Below are 18789 nucleotides of genomic sequence, written 5' to 3' on the forward strand. Positions count from 1 at the left end.
AAATTAAATTCCTTCTTTGTAAATGAAATTGTTTTTATGTACGAAAATAACCTGTTATGTATTTTACATTGAATTAGATGCAATGTTTTAAAACCTAAATGTATCAGCGAATAGAAGCTACAAAGTAATCATTAGTGGGGTTGATTCCTATTAAGCGGAAAAAAGGCTGGCGTCCCTCCTTCAAAGTTTGGATCAGAGTATAAGGAACAAAATACGTTTCCCTCGTAATACTCAAACACTTATATACGTATAAGATATAAAAAATAGATTGTATTGTTAAATCAATCTAGTTTGTTTAATTGCGTTATATCTGTACCAACGATAGGCTTTTCAAATTATTGATGTGGCTTGAATTGTTCAAACAATAGTGACGCTAGGGATGCGGCAATGCCAGCTATTTGATACACCAGTCTTTCATATATTGACCAACTCCACGTGATAGGTAGGGTAGAGCGTCATACAAATAATCCTGGTGTAGGGGAATATGTCCTTTGAAGCATGAACGTTTTAATCAGTAGGATGAATCGTTAAAAAAACGTTGTTTTAAAACAAAAATACTTCTTTATCTAATTGCAGTAAACTCAGGAATTCCAAGTCATTTTAAAGTAACATCTTGCATTCATTCAACATGAATTCTACGGATGTGTCATTCATTTCTTTATTGGGATCCAGTGTCGACGCTTTTGGAAATTCAACGACGACAACACCGATACCAGCATGTTTGAAGGAAAGGTCAATTGGTAAGTTGATGTTTTTACAGGAAATCATGTTTAAAATCAGATATACTTCCAACACATTTCTACGTGAATTTGTGGTAGTTTATTCCTTGTATAGTCACAACGGATCATGGACGTTATTATATCGGACTTGTTATATTTTGTCAAAATTAATTATAATGCATAGCTATTGGACTTTAGGATATCTGTTATAAGCGATTGGATGTATGTTTATAATCATATAAGGAACCGACTCTCCTGAGATATTACTTAAGAAACAATTAAGTGATGAATTAATAAAAAGTTATTAATAAAAAACAACGATAATACAATTTCGGGATAAAAAGTAAATAATTGAATAAAATAAAAATAAAACCCTCCTAAAAACGCTTATATCATTTCTGGATGGAATGGCACTGGCTGGTAGCTTTTGTTGAGCAATAGGTATATATGTCATGTTGTAGAGCGATACTTATAAATGTCATCGTGATAAAAGATACTCCGTAATGTTTTATTAATAAATGGTATTCATTTCGTATATCACATATAGGCGTTATTTTTTTACCATTTTTAACCTTGCAGAAGTTACATTTCCAATCAAACAGGCCCATTTTTACTAGATTATGGTTGGCAGATATTTTATTATAAAGACAATTCCACTGGAACTGTTTACTTTTTTTTGGCCTGCAATATATGGGTTTTTTATTTTCCATATTTTAACAATTAAAAACAAAATAAAAACCATGTTTTCTTGCAGTTATTCCCTTTTGTTGTGCTGTAAGTTGTTGGTACTTTTCTAATAAAATATCTGCCAATTTCTTTTTTTTTTTGTTCCTTCCTTTTTTCTGGGTCTGTTTGTTTGATTTTAGATTGTATCTATCAATTTTTTCGTTATGTCTTCTGTAATAGTATATCGGGATTATAAAATATTTATTGTTAAGTTCATCAGATATGTACTTTATCTACAATTGTATGTTAAGTCTGATTTAGTCCAGTTCTTTTGAAGAATAAAAACAACCTTAGCATCAAACCCTTGTTTTTATGCCATCCTTCTAAAATGTCCTGGTTAGGCATTTAGAGACAATATTGCCGCTCTGGTAAGGGTATTTTATTCACATTCAGAGATTTGAACTTCTACATTTGCACGGGGAAAAAAATCAGAATAAAATTTGTTATCATATTTCTGCCAAAGGAATTTGAGCTCAGAACTTATGTTTTATACTCTGTTGTCTACAGATCATTTCGATATCGGTCATACCTAGCTCTCTCTGTAACACGTTTGTCAATGTTACACCCATGAGTAATTCTTAGTCAATGTTACACCCATAACTTATTCTTGGTCAATGTTACACTCGTTAGTTATTCGTGGTCAATGTTACGCCCGTGCGTAATTCTTGGTCATTGTTACACCCGTGAGTAATTATTGGTCAATGTTACTCGTGAGTAATTATTGGTCAATGTTACACTGGTGAGGAATTATTGGTCAATGTTCCACCAGAGAGAAAATCCTGGTCAATGTTACACCCATGAGTTATTCTTGGTCAATGTTCCACCCGTGAGTTATTCGTGGTCAATGTTACACCCGTGAGTAATTCTTGCCATTGGTATGGATTGAATTTAAAACTTTCCTTCAAAAAATGAATCGCATAACATCATATTGCACTGAAGTGCACTGGAATAAACACCAGTTCACATTATAACACACTCCAGTGCACTACAATGTTTTGTCTAGTATACTACCTTGTTCACTACGTGTGCACAATGAAATACACTAGTTGTTAGTTTGCTACCAATTGTATATTCTATATGAAGTTGGTAAACTGATTTACATTAGTGAATATGTTTTGGTGGGAGGGAATTTGTCTGTGATTTTCTAACATGTTTAATTAAGTTACGGAAAAGCTTAGATTCCGTTATATAATCTTGCTTTATTAAATAAAGCATCTGTCTCATCGCATTGTTTTATCACTTTATACTGAGTTGAGGTTCCATTTACTTTCAGGTTTAGATACATGGATTACTATTGGGATCCTTATTTCGGTCATCGTAATCTGTACACTTTTACTTTGCTATATCACGATACGTACGTTACGTAAAGCAGGCCGCAGGGAAAGCAGAGAATGTTGGCGAAAGGGAAATTACGGCATAAGTAGTAATAAAATCAGTCTACATGAACGACTATCAACACCTGAAACCTTTCTAATTGAAGCTGAAGTGGAATCGTTTGAAACAGAAAAGGATGACATAAAACAGTATACACCCAGCAAGATGATATCCAATGAACGGTGGACGAGAGCAATAACAGAAGAATCAGGTACGAAATTGGTAGAAAGACAAATACATGCATTAAAGGAACTTGAGACAAGCTTCACTGAAAAAGTCAGTTGTGAAATTCCGAAAATTCACTCAACAAATTTTCTAAACGGAAAATGGCAAATTCGTGAAGAAATAAGCTTAAAAAACTTGAAAGTTCCTATTGTGAGATCAGCAGTGAAACTTTCTTTCTGTGAAGGGAATTTTAAAGAAAGCCCTGGAACTTCTTTCGCGTTACGTGGTTCCGTTCACACCGACTTAGGAAGTCTCTGTAAGTGTTTAGATATAGAAGATAACAGGATGTTGGTATCGCCTGTACCCGAGTTTCATGTGGGGAAAAACGTGATTCTTAACGATTATGCGATTACAGAAATTCCGCTATGTGTTCCAGCCATGTCGAGTTCTTTGAAAGTACATTGGATGGAAACTAATAAAAATCAACCAAAGACAATGGCAGATGTACCTTTCGTACAGTGTCACCGTAAGACGGGTATGGATACATTCTATATAATCCCAGAGGGTAGAAACACTTGTGTACATGTATATACCCGACATTTCTCTGTGTTCTACTGTACCGCTTGTAAGGAAGAAATACAATTTAAAATGGCTGCCGAGGTATATGCGAGAGAAGGTAGCATTGACGGCTTTCCAACCTTACACGTGACGATGCCGCTTCTTGGACCATACGAAATGTTAGAAGATTGTCGGGAGGTATGTAGTTTACATTTATATTGCAATTTATAATCACTTACAACCAACATTCGGTTCAATACTATCAATAATGTTTTGCGATGTTTTTCTTTTCCTTTTTTTAAGGTTATAGTTGCACGAAACTTACACGACTGAAAACTGCATTGTTCGATATTCGGACCTGTATACAACATGCTGTCAGGAAATACAGCAATTAACCGCTACTCCATAACGGCCCCTCTTAATTTCAGGCTTTGAAGATGTAGCGTTGACTTCCCTCTTAGGTCTCCTTGACCTAGTCATCGTGCTCCATCAGTCGTCGTCCGTCGTAGGCCGTTTGTCTTTTTCTTTGAAAACACTACTTCTTAACCCCAAAGCGGATTATTACCAAATTTGGTGTGAATTATCATTGGGGAAGGGCAATCATATTTTCAATAAATGAGGCTGGTGTGACCCTTCGAGACAGAGGGGCGGGGCCCAAAAAGGAGGACTTTGATGTATTTCGTTTTAAAACCCTACTCCCCTTTAACCCTTGGGTTGATTACATGTAAATTTGGCGTGAAAAGTCAATGGGGAGACCAAACATATTTCATATAAATGAGGTTGGTGTGTCCCCTAGGGACAGAGAGGCGGCGTTCAAAAACGGGAACTTAGGTATGATTCTGCTTTAAAACCCTACTTTTCCTCACCCTTGGGCGGATTTTATGCCAATTTCTTGTGAAACATCATTTTGAGAGGACAATCATATTTTATATAAATGAGGCTGATATGATCCAAGGGGCCCGTGTGGCCGGGCCCCAAAAGCAGAAATTTGGTGAAATATTGCTTTAACTCTTTCAGGACCGCTGTCGACTATAGTTGACATAAACATGTGCTCCCTCTTCCATGTTGTCGACTATAGCCGACATAGTTCCAAGCTCCCTCCTCCCAACTCTCTTCTATAGTCGACTTGATTGTTGATTTGTTGAAAACTTCACCCGACATATACAAATATCCAATGCAATGACATACAAAATGCGTTCAAATCTTTTGAATCAAACATTTTGGTTAATAAATTCGTTTTTATTTTGTTTGGGCCATGTGTTTTTCCGTTAGCATAATAGATGATATTTTCTCAATATGTTGTTAATGTAAACAATATGGCGGCTTTCTACATTTGCGTTTTAGATAGCAGAGTCTAAGACATTTCAGAGTGTTCAATCTTACATCTAGATATTATCTTGTTAAATATTTCTTATGTACAAATATAGCACTAACCTTTCTGTTTCTATATGGCAAAACAACACACCAAAAATGCACATGTAGTCTGCCATTTTGTTTAAACTTCTGGGGGCGAGCCTAATAACTACTTCCGGTATGGAATCCGGAAAGAACACAATGCTACTCCTGCTTAACCCTTAGGGGGATTGCAACTAAATTTGGTGAGAAATAAGAGGAAGGCAATCATACTTTATATAAAAAGGCTTGTGGGACCCCTCGGGACATAGAGGCGAGGCTCTAAATGGGGAACTAAGCCAAACTTTTGTTCTAGAATGCCAATTCTCCATTATGCCTTAATTGATTACAATCAGATTTGGCTTGAAACATCATAAGAGGATGGTTATCATAATATCTATAAATAAGACAGGTCTGACCCCTGGGGAAAGAAGGCTAGACCTCCAAAACGAGCACTTATTTTAAATATTGCTTTAAAACGCCACTCCTGCTTATAACTGCCACAATTGATTACAACCATACTTAGTATGAAACATCATAGGGGAAGGGCATTCCTAATTGATATAAGTGAGGCTGGTTCAACCCATGGGGACAGAGGAGCATGGCCCAAAAATTGGAACTTGGCTTAAATTTTGCTTTAAAATCCTGCTCCTCCTTCAAACCAAAACGAATAAAAACCAACTTTGAGCTCCCAACATAACTGGCTGTTTATAGACACTTTATGGTAATGATGCTGGATTGAGGGGTGTGTCCCTGCTGTAAATGTTTGTCAGATGACCGTTAAGGCCCATGGACCTCTTGTTTTGGGTTGCCGTTGTGGTGTTATGGCGAAAACAAAACTACCTTTTTCTGATCTTCGAGATCCGCTGTCAGAGTAGGATAGCCCAGCTATGGGTGATTCTGTTAAGCAGATAACTCTGCTAGGCAGAAAAATGAGAAAAAAAGGTATACTTAATTGGTATATTCAGTATGGTGTAGCATATTTAGGTTTTACATATAAAGCCGGAGACATTTTGACCCCTGGAGGAGGCTGGGCCTAACTGTTATCATTGCTATTTATAAGTCACTGCTGCTGTGATGTAAACAAACTTTGTAATAAGTAATTTGGTCTTAAACCCAGAGTTCGATTATGACAGTAGCTACAAATCTATCAATAACCGGAAAGCCAGAGAGAAAGTTTTGGAAATTATTGAAAACTACTCATTAGTTGATATTTATAGGGAGTTACATTCTGATAGTAGAAGGTATATACGTGGAGGAAGAAAACCCCAATTAAACAGGCTAGATTCGATTTTTTCTTTTATCAGACAATCTGTTATCTAGTGTCAATAGCTCAGGTATGGAATCTGGATATAGGTCAGACCATTCATTCCCATATATTTACAACTAGTTAAAAAAACTATTTTGGATATAAAAACTCAATACTGTCTTCCAGTTTACAACCTTAACAGTATTGCCAACATTCCTGATACAGATTTACAGTATGTAATTAATGATAAACTCTTTCTTGAAATTTTGTTAATGGAAATTAGGGGGAAAACAATATCTTATTCATCTTATAGAAAGAAACAACAAACTCAGACTGAAAATAACCTAAGACAAGCCATTCAAGATATTGAAGAGCAGGAACAGGTAGATATGGAAGAACTTGAAAGAAAGAAAAAGGAATTAGAAAATATCAGGCTTAATAGGATTAAGGGCAGTTTTGTAAGGTCTAGGGCAAAATGGCAAGAAGGAGAAAAACCGACAAGTTATTGTTTTAATCTAGAAAATAGGAATTTCACATCCAAAATTATACCAAAAATTGAGAAAGAGAATAATGTAGTTATTTCGAAGCAGGATGATATTCTTGAAGAGATTCGTTCATTTTATGAAAAATTATATGCAGACAATGAAACAATTGAAGATGTAAATTTGATGGATTTTTTAGATACTTTTAGTGTAAGAAAATTAGATCATGGTGATTCTGAAAGCTTAGAAGGCATTATTTCTATTGATGAGGCAGCAAAAACTTTGAAGAACATGAAAAATAATAAGAGGCCTGGTTCAGATGGCTTCACTGTGGAATTTTTTTAAGTGCTTTTGGAAATATCTAGGTTTTTTTTATTATAAGCTCTATAAATTTTGGATATAAGAAAGGTATGTTATCAGTTACACAAAGACCAGGTATAATTACTTGTATTCCTAAGGGGGATAAACCTAGACAGTTTTTGAAAAATTGGCGACCCATAACATTATTAAATATAGTCTATAAAATTGTCTCTGGATCTATAGCAAATAGAATTAGAAATGTTTTAGATAAACTCATAAGTGATGATCAAACAGGTTTTCTTTCTGGCCGATTTATTGGGGAAAACACTAGATTAGTTTATGATGTTATGCAATATGCTGAGGAAAACAATATTCCAGGAATGTTATTAATGATAGATTTTGAAAAAGCTTTTGATTCTGTTTCTTGGAGATTTATTGATGAGGTTTTCAAATTTTTCAATTTTGGTCCTGACATACAAAACTGGATAAAAGTACTGCATAATAATGTAAATGCTACTGTAAATCAAGGGGGCAATTTGTCATCTTTCCTTAATATTAAAAGAGGCTGTCGGCAAGGGGATCCAATCGCTCCATATATCTTTATCCTTTGTGTAGAAATTTTGAGTATTAGACTAAAAAATAACAGTAGAATTAAAGGAATAAATGTTAGTAACACTCCAATCCTAATCTCACAGTATGCTGATGATACCTCTCTGATATTAGATGGTTCAGAAAATTCTTTAAGGGAGTCCATTTTTGAATTGAATACCTTTGCAAAAATATCTGGTTTGAAATTAAATATAGACAAAACACAGGTGATTTGGATAGGGAGTAAAATATAAAGTGAAGATACTTTTCTGCCGGAGTTAAAATTAAAATGGGGAATGGCAAAATTTACCCTTCTTAGTTTAATTTAGTGTTAATCTTCATGAAATTCCCAAATTAAACTTTGACAAAAAATTGATTAAACTTAAAACTATTATTAAGATATGGAGTAGGAGATTACTTACTCCAATAGGTAGAATTCATCTCATCAAAACTCTGTTGTTATCTCAATTGAATCATTTATTTATGTCATTGCCAAATCCAGACAATCACTTTATGAATAATCTTAACCAGATACTTTTGATTTTTTTGTGGAATAGTAAAACAGACAAAATAAAAAGGGATGTATTAATACAGGATTACTGTGATGGAGGACTCAAAATGGTAGATATTATACTTTTTATTGATTCTTTGAAGCTAGGATGGGTAAGAAGGCTATTTCAGAAGTCAGGTAAATGGCAAGTCATTTTAAAAACTGTTATTGATCTACGTATGCTATCCACCTGTGGTAATGAATATATTTGGGAGTGTCTAAAGAAATGTAAAAATAGTTTTTGGAAGGATGTCTTTCGAGCTTGGATAAGATTTGATGAATGTGATAGGGTAAAACAAATTAAGAAGAAAAATATCTGGAAAACCCCGTTATGGTATAACAAAGACTTAACCATTGGAAAAAGAAGTATTTTTTTCAAGACCTGGTATAATAAAGGGGTAACAATAGTAGATGATCTTGTTAAAGATAATAATACCTATACTTTCTACACACTCCAAGAATTTATTCAGATTTATCGAATAAATACACACTTTCTCCAATATCATGGTGTATTATCTGCTATTAAAACATACTTAGCAAGGGTTGATTTTGAAAATTATAAATTGCTTTATCCGATAATTCCAAGTAATATTGATTGTTTCATAAAGAAGACAAAAGGAACAAAAGATATATATAATCTTATGGTGAAAAATAATATTGCTTCGACTGGTAGGAACAAATGGGAAGCCATAATGGAATTAAATGATTTAAACTGGGGAGTGATTTGTAAAAATATTTTCAGGGCGACAAAGAATACAAAACTGCAATGATTTCAGTACAGATTAGTCCACCATATTTTAACTACAAATTCCTTAATGTTTAAAGTAGGGCTAGTGAACAACCCATTTTGTACACTCTGCAATCAAGAACGAGAAACAATACTACATATCATGTGGGAATGTCGAGAGGTGCAGAGTTTTTTTTACAAAGTATCGAAACTCTGTTAGATGCATTTTTTATTCCGTTCTCATTTAATAAAAAAAGTTTCATTTTTGGCTTATTTATAAATAATGAGTCTGCCATAGGTAACGCACTTGATAATGAAGAATTAATTATCATTAAATTTTATATATATAGGACAAGATGTTTACATAAAACTTTAAGTCCAGAAGCTCTGATTAATTGTTTGAAAGAATATTACATATTACAGAAATACATATATAGCTAATAGTAAAGGAGAGCAGGCAAAAGCAATATTGGACAATGAATGGAGAAAATGGAAACCACTTTTAGAAATTGCAGCCAGTTAATCATTTCATATACACTAAATCTAATTATTCCATTTAATTACTAATAAAAGTTTCTCTTTCTTGTATCTCCATCATGTGTTATTATTTTCGTTTCTTTCTTTTTCTGTCTAGATACTTTGCTCACTCTATTCCTAACATTGTATTGACTAGCCCAGCTCTCTCTCTCTCTCTCTCTCTCTCTCTCTCTCTCTCTCTCTCTCTCTCTCTCTCTCTCTCTCTCTCTCTCTCTCGTGAATGAGATTGTTTTGAATGTGATGTACGGTATGTTGTTTTTATTTTTATTTACTTTTTTTTTTTTTTTGTGAGAGGATATGATAGATATAATTGGCTATGAAATGATGATAATTAGTAGGATGATGATATTATGAAGATAGGATGATGATGATGATGATGATGCTATGAAGATTAGTTTGATGATAAGATGATGGTTATGATTAGTTTGATAATGTAATGATGATATGATAATATTATGAAGAGATGATGATAATGATGATGAGAGTATGATGATGATGATTAATATTATGATGATGATGATGATGATGATAATGATGAAAGACATAGTTTGTGATGATGGTGAAAATGATAGTGTGAAAAACATACCGATTGGAATCGATGTATGTATGTGTGTGTGATTATTAATGTATTTATGTATTAAAAATGCCTTAAAAATTAAAAATTAAAAACAAATTAAAAACTAGGAGAACTTAATAAAAAAAAACAAAAAAAAAACACCTGTTCATTAGCTGCATCCTCCTTCTCACAATACACAAATTGTGAGTTTATCACGTGATGGTCGTATTTTATTGGTGTGAATAGAGGTAAAAATCAAAATCTCATCCAGAAGTTCTCTTTTATTTACATGAGATAGTTGCCCCTTCATTAAAAGCTTTATAAAATCCATCTTGTTGAACAACACATTTTTTGTCATCACTGTATAAGCACTGAACCGTATTGCCCCAGTCATAGCTTGTACTTATCTTTACTGATTTCTTTGTTTCATTGCGTCACCAGTCAGATGACCTTGGAGTTCTCATATTGTCTTTAATGTTGTCATCTCATTAATTCTTAATATACCTTGTGCCTCCATAATGATACAGTGTTTGTGTTTTGTTCTAGCTAAAGTTGTGAAAAAATTGAAAGTCACAAACATTTCTGAACCCAACTCTATATTATGGCTGGGTTATTTCAATATTTCTTAAAAGGCAAGGATTGTAGGTTGAATAATTTCCTATTTAACATATGAATACAAATTGTTTTGTTTTATCATGGATATCTTTTTCAAACCTCCATATTATAGAGTTGCATTTAACTTTATTATTTTGAAAATATTTACAACAGATATTATTATACCTCACTTTTGTTAGAATTCTTTTCATTAGACGAAAACATATCACCTGACATTTTATAAATCGAATATCCCCCGACAAATGCCGTCGCCGGGGTATAACCCGTCCGCCCGATGAATAACCCTTCGTCATCGAACGCGCCTGCATCGGAAGTCGGGCAGTGGAACTCTTTTGCGTTTGTTGTCGTCTGGTTCCAAAAACACAAACAACAACACAGGCTTTTGAAATGGCAGTGTCATCACGATTTGGCCGATCTACAGAAGTAGAAATAACAGCGATATTGGACAGCAAGGATGCTTTAAACACCAAAAAGGCCACACAATATGCTCTTCAAGTTTTACAAGCATATTGTATCGAAACAGATCGTGAGATCGATCTTTTCAACAGCAGCCCAGAATCTTTGGCAGTATTACTGTCGAACTTTTATGTCGATGCCAGAAAGAAAGACGCGTCACCGTATAAACTTTCGGCCTTAAAAAGCATCAGATTTGGTCTTTCACGCCACTTCAAGAGTGAGATCGATATCGATATAATTAAGGATGGCATTTTTAGGAAAGCGAATGAGGTATTTTCTGCAGTCTGTGTAGACTTGAAAAGGAAGGGACTTGGTAAAACCGACCATACACCCCAAATAGAAGCCGACGAGCCTAGAAATGTTTATACCAGTATGGCTTTGAATCCATCTACACCAACTGGTCTGCAACAGAAAGTGTGGTTCGACATAATGTTTTTTCTGTGTAGACGAGGAAGGGAAAACTTGCGTAATATGACGAAAGATACTTTCAAAGTAATGACAGACAGCAAGCAGCGAGAATATGTGTCAAGAAGTGGACGAACTTGATAAGAATCATCGGGAAAAAGACAGTACAATCACTGAAGGACGAATGTACGCCAATGCAGGTATGTGACATTTTATTTGGATGATTTGTAATACACTGTATTTCGACGATATTAGTTTTGTATTAGATCTAGAATCTACTTCATAAACTCCAGTGTCGCGTTGATTTTTTTTACAATGTTATAGGCCCAAATTAAGGACCATTAAATTTTGTCATTGCAGATCACCCTTTATGTCCTGTGGCTGCATACAAGAAATACATTTCGAAGCTTCATCCCATGAATAATGATTTATGGCAACGTCCTAAAGATGCATTTGATGATACTGATGACCTGTGGTATTGCAACATGTCTGTTGGCAAAAACACGCTGTCTCAAATGATGCCTAACATATCCAAGCAAGCGAAACTTTCGCAAGTGTATACCAACCATTCTATTAGAGCTACATCAATTTCTATTCCGGATTTTAATAAATTTGAATCACGCGACATCATGACTGTTTATGGCCACAAATCAGAAACATCCATCCGCTCGTATTCTAGTGTAACCTCTTCTGAACGTAAAATGGAGATGAGTGCGGCTTTGACAAATGCTGTTTGTGATCCGTGTTCTGTCGCGAATGAAACGGGAAACGATGACCATTTTGATGACGGCTTTGAGGAAATCACCTTAACAGATGAACAATTGAAAACGTTACTTTCTGGTGAACCTGTAGATATTATGGACAAAGTCAATGGTCGGTCAAAAGTTGTTGGTCAAGATGACATTGAAAATAAACAATCTCCATCTACTCTTGGACCGAATGGTGATAATACCCTAACTAACTGTACAAACATTGCTCATGTTACCAATGCCACTTCCAACTTCAACCTTCAAAACACAAACCAATGTGATACCTTCCCGCTAGATATCACAAGGCAAGGATTCATGCCTTACATTACTGGATGTGTTGTCAATTTCACCGTTAATGTACAAAAGTAACTCTGTAAACGTTATACTTTAGTTGGTGTTTTTATTATGTCTGTTGTTAATTATACACTGTTACTACATGTATATATTTTGCTGTTATAAATCAATAAAATACAATTTATCAAATTCAATTTATTGTTTTTTTCCGGTATAATAAAACTATTATGACCCTCTGTGTCGGGATATATCCAGAATTATGTCCCTGGGAAGAGTTATTTTCCCTCGGGCTACGCCCTCGGGGAAAAAAAACCCTTCCCAGGGACATAATTCTGGATATATCCCTCCACAGAGGGCCATAATTGTATATTATACATGTATATGCACGTAATGCAATATCATTCTTCTGCACCCTTCTTTGACCTTTTATATCATACACTTTATTGATTTTGTATAGTGGAATATGGCATGTTATGTAACTGAAAGGGTTAAAATAAAGATATAGCTCACTAAAGGCATATTTTTACGTTTAAAATGTTACACTATATGTGTTTAATTTGTTAACAATTCTTGTTACTCCAATCATTCCAAAATGTTCACATTTGAAGTGATGTCCAAGTTAACAGTATCCCCTGACACATACATTTTCGGTTTCATGGTACCTTCTGATCTGATCTGGGATACGTTTCCCCCGCTATGTGATGACCACATGCAGTGTCAGCAGCACAGGTCCTAGCCTCGTCTGTTAATAAATCCAATATATAATCAAGGTCAATAACTCGATCGGCATAGATAAACCACCTAATTTCAGGAAAATTGTAATTATAGACAAACCGTCGAAGATATGCCGCTGGTAATGGTCTCAATGGACCTTTAATTTGGTATATAATTCACTATATATAAAGCCATAGAACTATCACTAGACTTCACAAAACATCGGGAAATAGTCAGATTTCATCTAGTCGGACACTCATCTGTCCAGCGAATAACACGAAATGTCTCTAGAGAGTAGCTTCAAAAGTACCGCATGTCAACACTCCAGTCTCTGAACGATGAAACTTAGGCAGGAAACAAACTTACTTGCACATGTGTTCCTATCTAAAAATTACCCTGCTGCTCGCCCCTGGCCTTTGTTGATAACGCATCACTGATTTTATGTCTGAAGCCGCCGTGTTTTCCGCTGTGCGAGAAGCTGTTATCTCAACGCTGATTGGTTCGTTATTTTCAGATAAACCGACCTTCACATTCGCTATTTCTCTCGAAACTCTCGGGGGGTTTTCATATTACAATCGCTTAACGGAAATCGTATCCGAATAATAACAACAAACAAACAAAAGCAGAGTGAACATGTGCGATTCGTATTTCTCATCAGTCACAGGTTTATCAACTTCAAATGCAAAATAATTTTATCCCTTTCCAGTGTTAGGATGTTAACATTTTGACTTTGTATATGTAAGGTTCAAAATGTTAACATCCTTAAACTGGAAAGGGATAAAATGCATCGCATAAACACCTTTTATTAGCACTGTACACCTACTGTCCGTGATCTAAATATAGGTATATTGTACTGTAACACTTGTTTGTAATGAATTTAAAACAGAAGGAAACCTATGACATTGCAATTGCGGGGCACCATCTTTTTTTTCAGAATATTTTACTGCTAACGCATCAAGTATAATAACAAGGTATTTTTTTTACATAGAATGTCAAGATTTGGTGTTGGCTTTCCTATAGATTTCCAGTTTAATGAACATATATTACAAAATTAGTATGTAGTAGGAAAATATCAGAAGTTAATAAATATTTATAAGCAAAGAAAACACATTCTCACTAACTCTCATACTACTTTGTATACTTGATGTATTTTCAATTGATCGAAGTTTTATGTAAACAAATGAGTATATAGACATAATTATTACTAATAATTTTGAAAACATTTACTTTTTTTTTAGATAAGAACTAGTGTTGGAGAGTATGATTCTATTTAAATCAGTTGGCAAGTCAATGGCACCATATATATATATTAGAAAATAACAAAAAAAAACAGACTTTGCCGCAAGGCCTTTCTGCCCTCTCAAGCTTCTACAAAAGTTCAGTTCGCCTGAAGAAGCCTGAGACGGCAGAAAGGCCTTGCGGCAAAGTCGTTTTTTTTTGTTATTTTTTATATACATAGATATATATATATATTTCTCTCGGTACAACAACGACAGGAAATTCAAATCTATATCTTCGGTTCACCAACACATAGTGTATAGGATACATTATGCTAATAGATAGATATATAACTTAGCAACACAAATGACGAAGGAAGACAACTTTTTAACTCGTGCCCTGACCGGGCCTTGAACTCACGATCTTCGGCACCCAATCGCCTAGCCAGAAATACCCACAGCTCAGTAATTCATGGTGGAGGAGAGAAAAAAAAACTGCTGTTATAATAATTAGTTCTAGCTTTAGGTACATTGAGTATCTTTTATTTCTAAAATTATAATTATTATTTGTATTTATGAATGGTTGGATGAAATTATAGAGACATGCAAGTGTATACTTATTAATGATTTTATACAAGAGTGTAAGTTTGTGATTATGTCTTCTGGTTTGTAATGTATCTAATTGAATGGAATCAATCTTAAACATTTTGACAACTTTATGGATTTAATTTATTATTTGTTCTGTATTGCTGCTGGTATTTACAGTTTCATAGTGTACCTCCCGATGTCCATTGAGACCATTACCAGCGGCACATCTTCGACGGTTTGTCTACAATTACAATTTTCCTGAAATTAGGTGGTTTATCTATGCCGATCGAGTTATTGACTTTGATTATATATTGGATGTATTGACAGACGAGGCTAGGACCTGTGGTCAGCAGCAGTCTGTCCAGTTCGATTACCAGGGAATGGCCAAACAAACATTTTACTGATAACTGTTACAAAGGAACAAGTGCAAACAATAGAAACTATATAAGTACATAACAACTGTAAGTTTGATGATACAGTAGTGACGAAACAGTGAGTCATTGATGATAAATCAGAAAGTGTTCTGACCACCCTGTGTATAGGTCAGGTTACACCAGCTCTAGGCAGTAACCCTGACACTACTATTTCCAGAGGATTGACAGGAGGTGTTATGTAATCCTTTTGATAGAGCATGTATGCATTGTTTTTGTACACCCTGTATTATCATTTCCACGCACACATAGGTAGGTCCCAGAAAGAAAAGGGAAAAAATATGTCTTGTGACATGTTGGAGAACTACGTGTACCCAAATCTTGACAGTAAACCATAAATTGGTCATTAAAGGAATATCATATATAAAATCAAGTAGTGTGTTTGGCCTGTAGTACATTTTAAATTGGAATATACATTTTCGGATATACTCTTTGGTTAATTGCTGCCCACGTCAAAGGTAAGTGAGACCTCCTGTATGTGAACCACTGGCCACGTGATACAGCACGTGCCGATGTTGTTTTGTTTTTATATTCGAGGAGAAGTAGGTTAATCTTAGGTCAGATTTTCCGTATAGGAAATGGGGGCAATTTCAAATTCTACAAAAAAAATTCTCACTTCAGCTTTTTATTCCAAATATTCTTGTATTATATATCTGTTCATAATTATGAAGTAATCATAGTTGTTCATTGAAACTTTTAACTACATTTATGAAAAATATCAAAACTACAAATAAAGTGTTAGTTCATGATAAAGGGTTCAAAGGAAATAGAGGTAATTCCTTTAAATCGCTACTAGTCATAAAGTTATGATTGGCTTTTATTCAAATTTGGTCAGAAACATCCTTGGGGGAAAAAAGGGAACAGGTTTTGCATAAACGGTGGCTCTTACCATTGGGGCCTGAGGGGCAGAGCCAAATATGGGAAATAGAGGTATGCTCTTTAAATCGATTCTTGAAAAAAGTCCTGCATGGAATTGAACCAAATTTGATAAGAAGATCCTGAGGGAGGGGGAACAGATTTTGCATAAATAGTGGCTGTGACCACCTTTCCCTGGACTTGATTGGCGGGCCCCGGTAGAGGAAATATGAGTTATTCCTTTAAATGGTTACTAGTCATAAAGTTATGATTGCCTTTCGGCCAAATTTAGTCAGAAACATCCTTCGGGAAAAGGGAACAGATCTTGCATAAACAGTGACTCTGACCCCCCAGGGGTCAGAAAGTCGGGGCCCAGTGTTGGAAATAGAGGTAATGTCTTTCAATCACGACGTGTCATAAAGTTACAAATGGATTAGAACCCAATTTGGTCATAAACATCCTTGGGGTAAGGGGAATAATTTTTTGCATAAAAGGGCCAAAGGGAAGGGGTCCAATAGAGGAAATAGGCGTAATTTCTTAAAATCCCAAGTAAATCAGAATAGCAAAAGGCTCAGGGGTCCTGTATCTGCATAATTCAGTGATTATTGCAAGACACTCCCATTAAAGTTATATTACAAATACTTTTCTAATCTGTGATCTCCTTCTTAGTATCGTTAATTATATAAAGTCAATACTTTCCTTTAACTCAAATTCAACTTTCTGGTTGAAAACATGGGACAACTAGACTTCAAAAGCAAAAGCGGGGAAGCAAAACATACATTATACATGTCAATATAGGTAAATTCCAGCAAAAAATTCCCCACACTAACACAGAGTCATTGTCAAATATCCAAAATGACATTGACCTCTGATCCTGTAACCATGACCTTTGAGTATGTTGACTCACTGCTTGATTCCAACCGACTTTGCTTCATAAAGTCATGTGAAATATTCATGAAAAGAAACAAAATTTGACCTTTAACCTTTCGCTAAATTATCTTGACTTGTGTATTGACCTCAGTATATATTGCTGTAAACTGAACTTTTTGACAAATTCATATAAATAGGTCAGTAAATGCGAAGGTATAATAAGACAAAAGATGAGAACTAAAGTGATGGGTGGAGGACAAATGAATAGACGAACAGTTAGATAAAAAGTGATTAATATAGTGTAACCGTATCTCCAATATGTAGTCCTTATTAAAACAAAATCGTGTAACTTTGACAAAAGATAGGATCTAAGAACTAGCCAAATAACCATATTGATTCCCTAGGGGTCCCAGAGTCAGTTTGTATGAATTAAAATTTCCTTTACCCCAAGGATAATTCAGACTCAAAATGGGACATAATCCTGTACTTTAATCAGTAAAAGAATCTAAAATATACCTCCTATTGGGCCCATCCCTTAGCCCCCTAGTGGTTAGCCCTTACATTTGTACATTTGTACATTATTAAATTCCAACCACCTAGGGAGGCTTCCAAATATGAATGATGACCCCCTAATTCAGTGTCCTTTTGAGCACAGTTCTAGACGTTGTTTACAGGTATATAACCAAACTATCCTATTTAGGCCTGGTAATCCGCCCCTTGTGGAACAGTCTCATCATTTGTACAATTTTGAATCCCCATTACCTTGGGATTCTTCCGGCCAAATATGATTGATATCCATGGCATAGTCTGTGAGAAAAAGTCGTTTATAGCAATATAACCAAGATGCCTCTTTTGGCCCCATCTCTCAGTCCCCTGAGGGTCAGCCAGACCATTTGTACAATTTTGAATCCCCAACAACCAAGAGTACTTCTTGTCATATTACATTAAACTAAAATTAGTTGTTAAGAATAGTTTGAAGAACGTTTTGACGGGCGGACGACAGATGACAGACGCCACGGTATGGCATAATCTCCTGCTCGGACCAGGTGAGCTAAAATACGATAGCGAATGAAAAATAGTTTGTCGTTATGAACAATTTTGTCATAGAAAACGCTTACCCTTAAATCCTTTTGTTTCAGGAACGGAATAGAAGAATGGAGGAAGTCAATTTTAGAAGAATCGACAGAGGTAAAATCAGCACATTGAAATCTAAACACAGCACGGCACTGAGATTCCAGCTGAAACATCCACTAAACTGGGTTCACGATAAAGAACAAGGGGAGGTCATTTACGAAGAGGTACAGGTATGTATATTGAACTCAAACAGTCAAGCCTATGTCAAATATTCAATAAATGATCGCTGGAGCGAAATGCTCTTAACAGCGCTTTTGATTACACAAAGAATTGTTATCAAACAGCATTTGTTTTATTTATTGCTTTTGTTTTATCTTATTAAAAAAGGGAAATTTTGAATATCTCAAAGACTTTATGCATATTTTTCGATAAAATTATACAGTTGAATGATGTCATCTCCAAAACAACGGGACCACGAAAAATCTTACATACTATTCGAGGGAAGCGAGTGTATTTTAAATAAAACTTTCAACTCTGAATGCTTACTTTTTAAGGTAATGATGCTAATAACTTGCCCATTTATATAATGTTATTCATA

The 18789-nt window shown here is 34.9% G+C and overlaps 1 protein-coding gene across 1 annotated transcript; it reads left to right on the forward strand.

Moving 5' to 3' along the window:
• The first annotated feature begins 628 nt into the window (after positions 1-628).
• LOC117343295 lies at positions 629-18714 on the forward strand. Its single transcript, XM_033905639.1, has 4 exons — positions 629-740; positions 2926-3740; positions 18257-18421; positions 18634-18714. Exons 1-4 carry the CDS (start codon positions 629-631, stop codon positions 18712-18714), a joined length of 1173 nt encoding a protein of 390 aa, XP_033761530.1.
• The last annotated feature ends 75 nt before the right edge of the window (positions 18715-18789 follow it).

This window comes from Pecten maximus, chromosome 15, assembly GCF_902652985.1.
Source record: "Pecten maximus chromosome 15, xPecMax1.1, whole genome shotgun sequence".
In the NCBI taxonomy this organism is placed as follows: Eukaryota; Metazoa; Mollusca; class Bivalvia; order Pectinida; family Pectinidae; genus Pecten; species Pecten maximus.

Excerpts from the sequence above, each read along its gene's own strand:
- LOC117343295 (XM_033905639.1), top strand. The coding sequence starts at position 629 with ATGAATTCTACGGATGTGTCATTCATTTCTTTATTGGGATCCAGTGTC. Across the intron at positions 741-2,925 it reads TTTGAAGGAAAGGTCAATTG|CTGAAGTGGAATCGTTTGAA; the intron begins GTAAGTTGATGT and ends TTCTAATTGAAG. Across the intron at positions 18,422-18,633 it reads TCATTTACGAAGAGGTACAG|TTGAATGATGTCATCTCCAA; the intron begins GTATGTATATTG and ends AAAATTATACAG.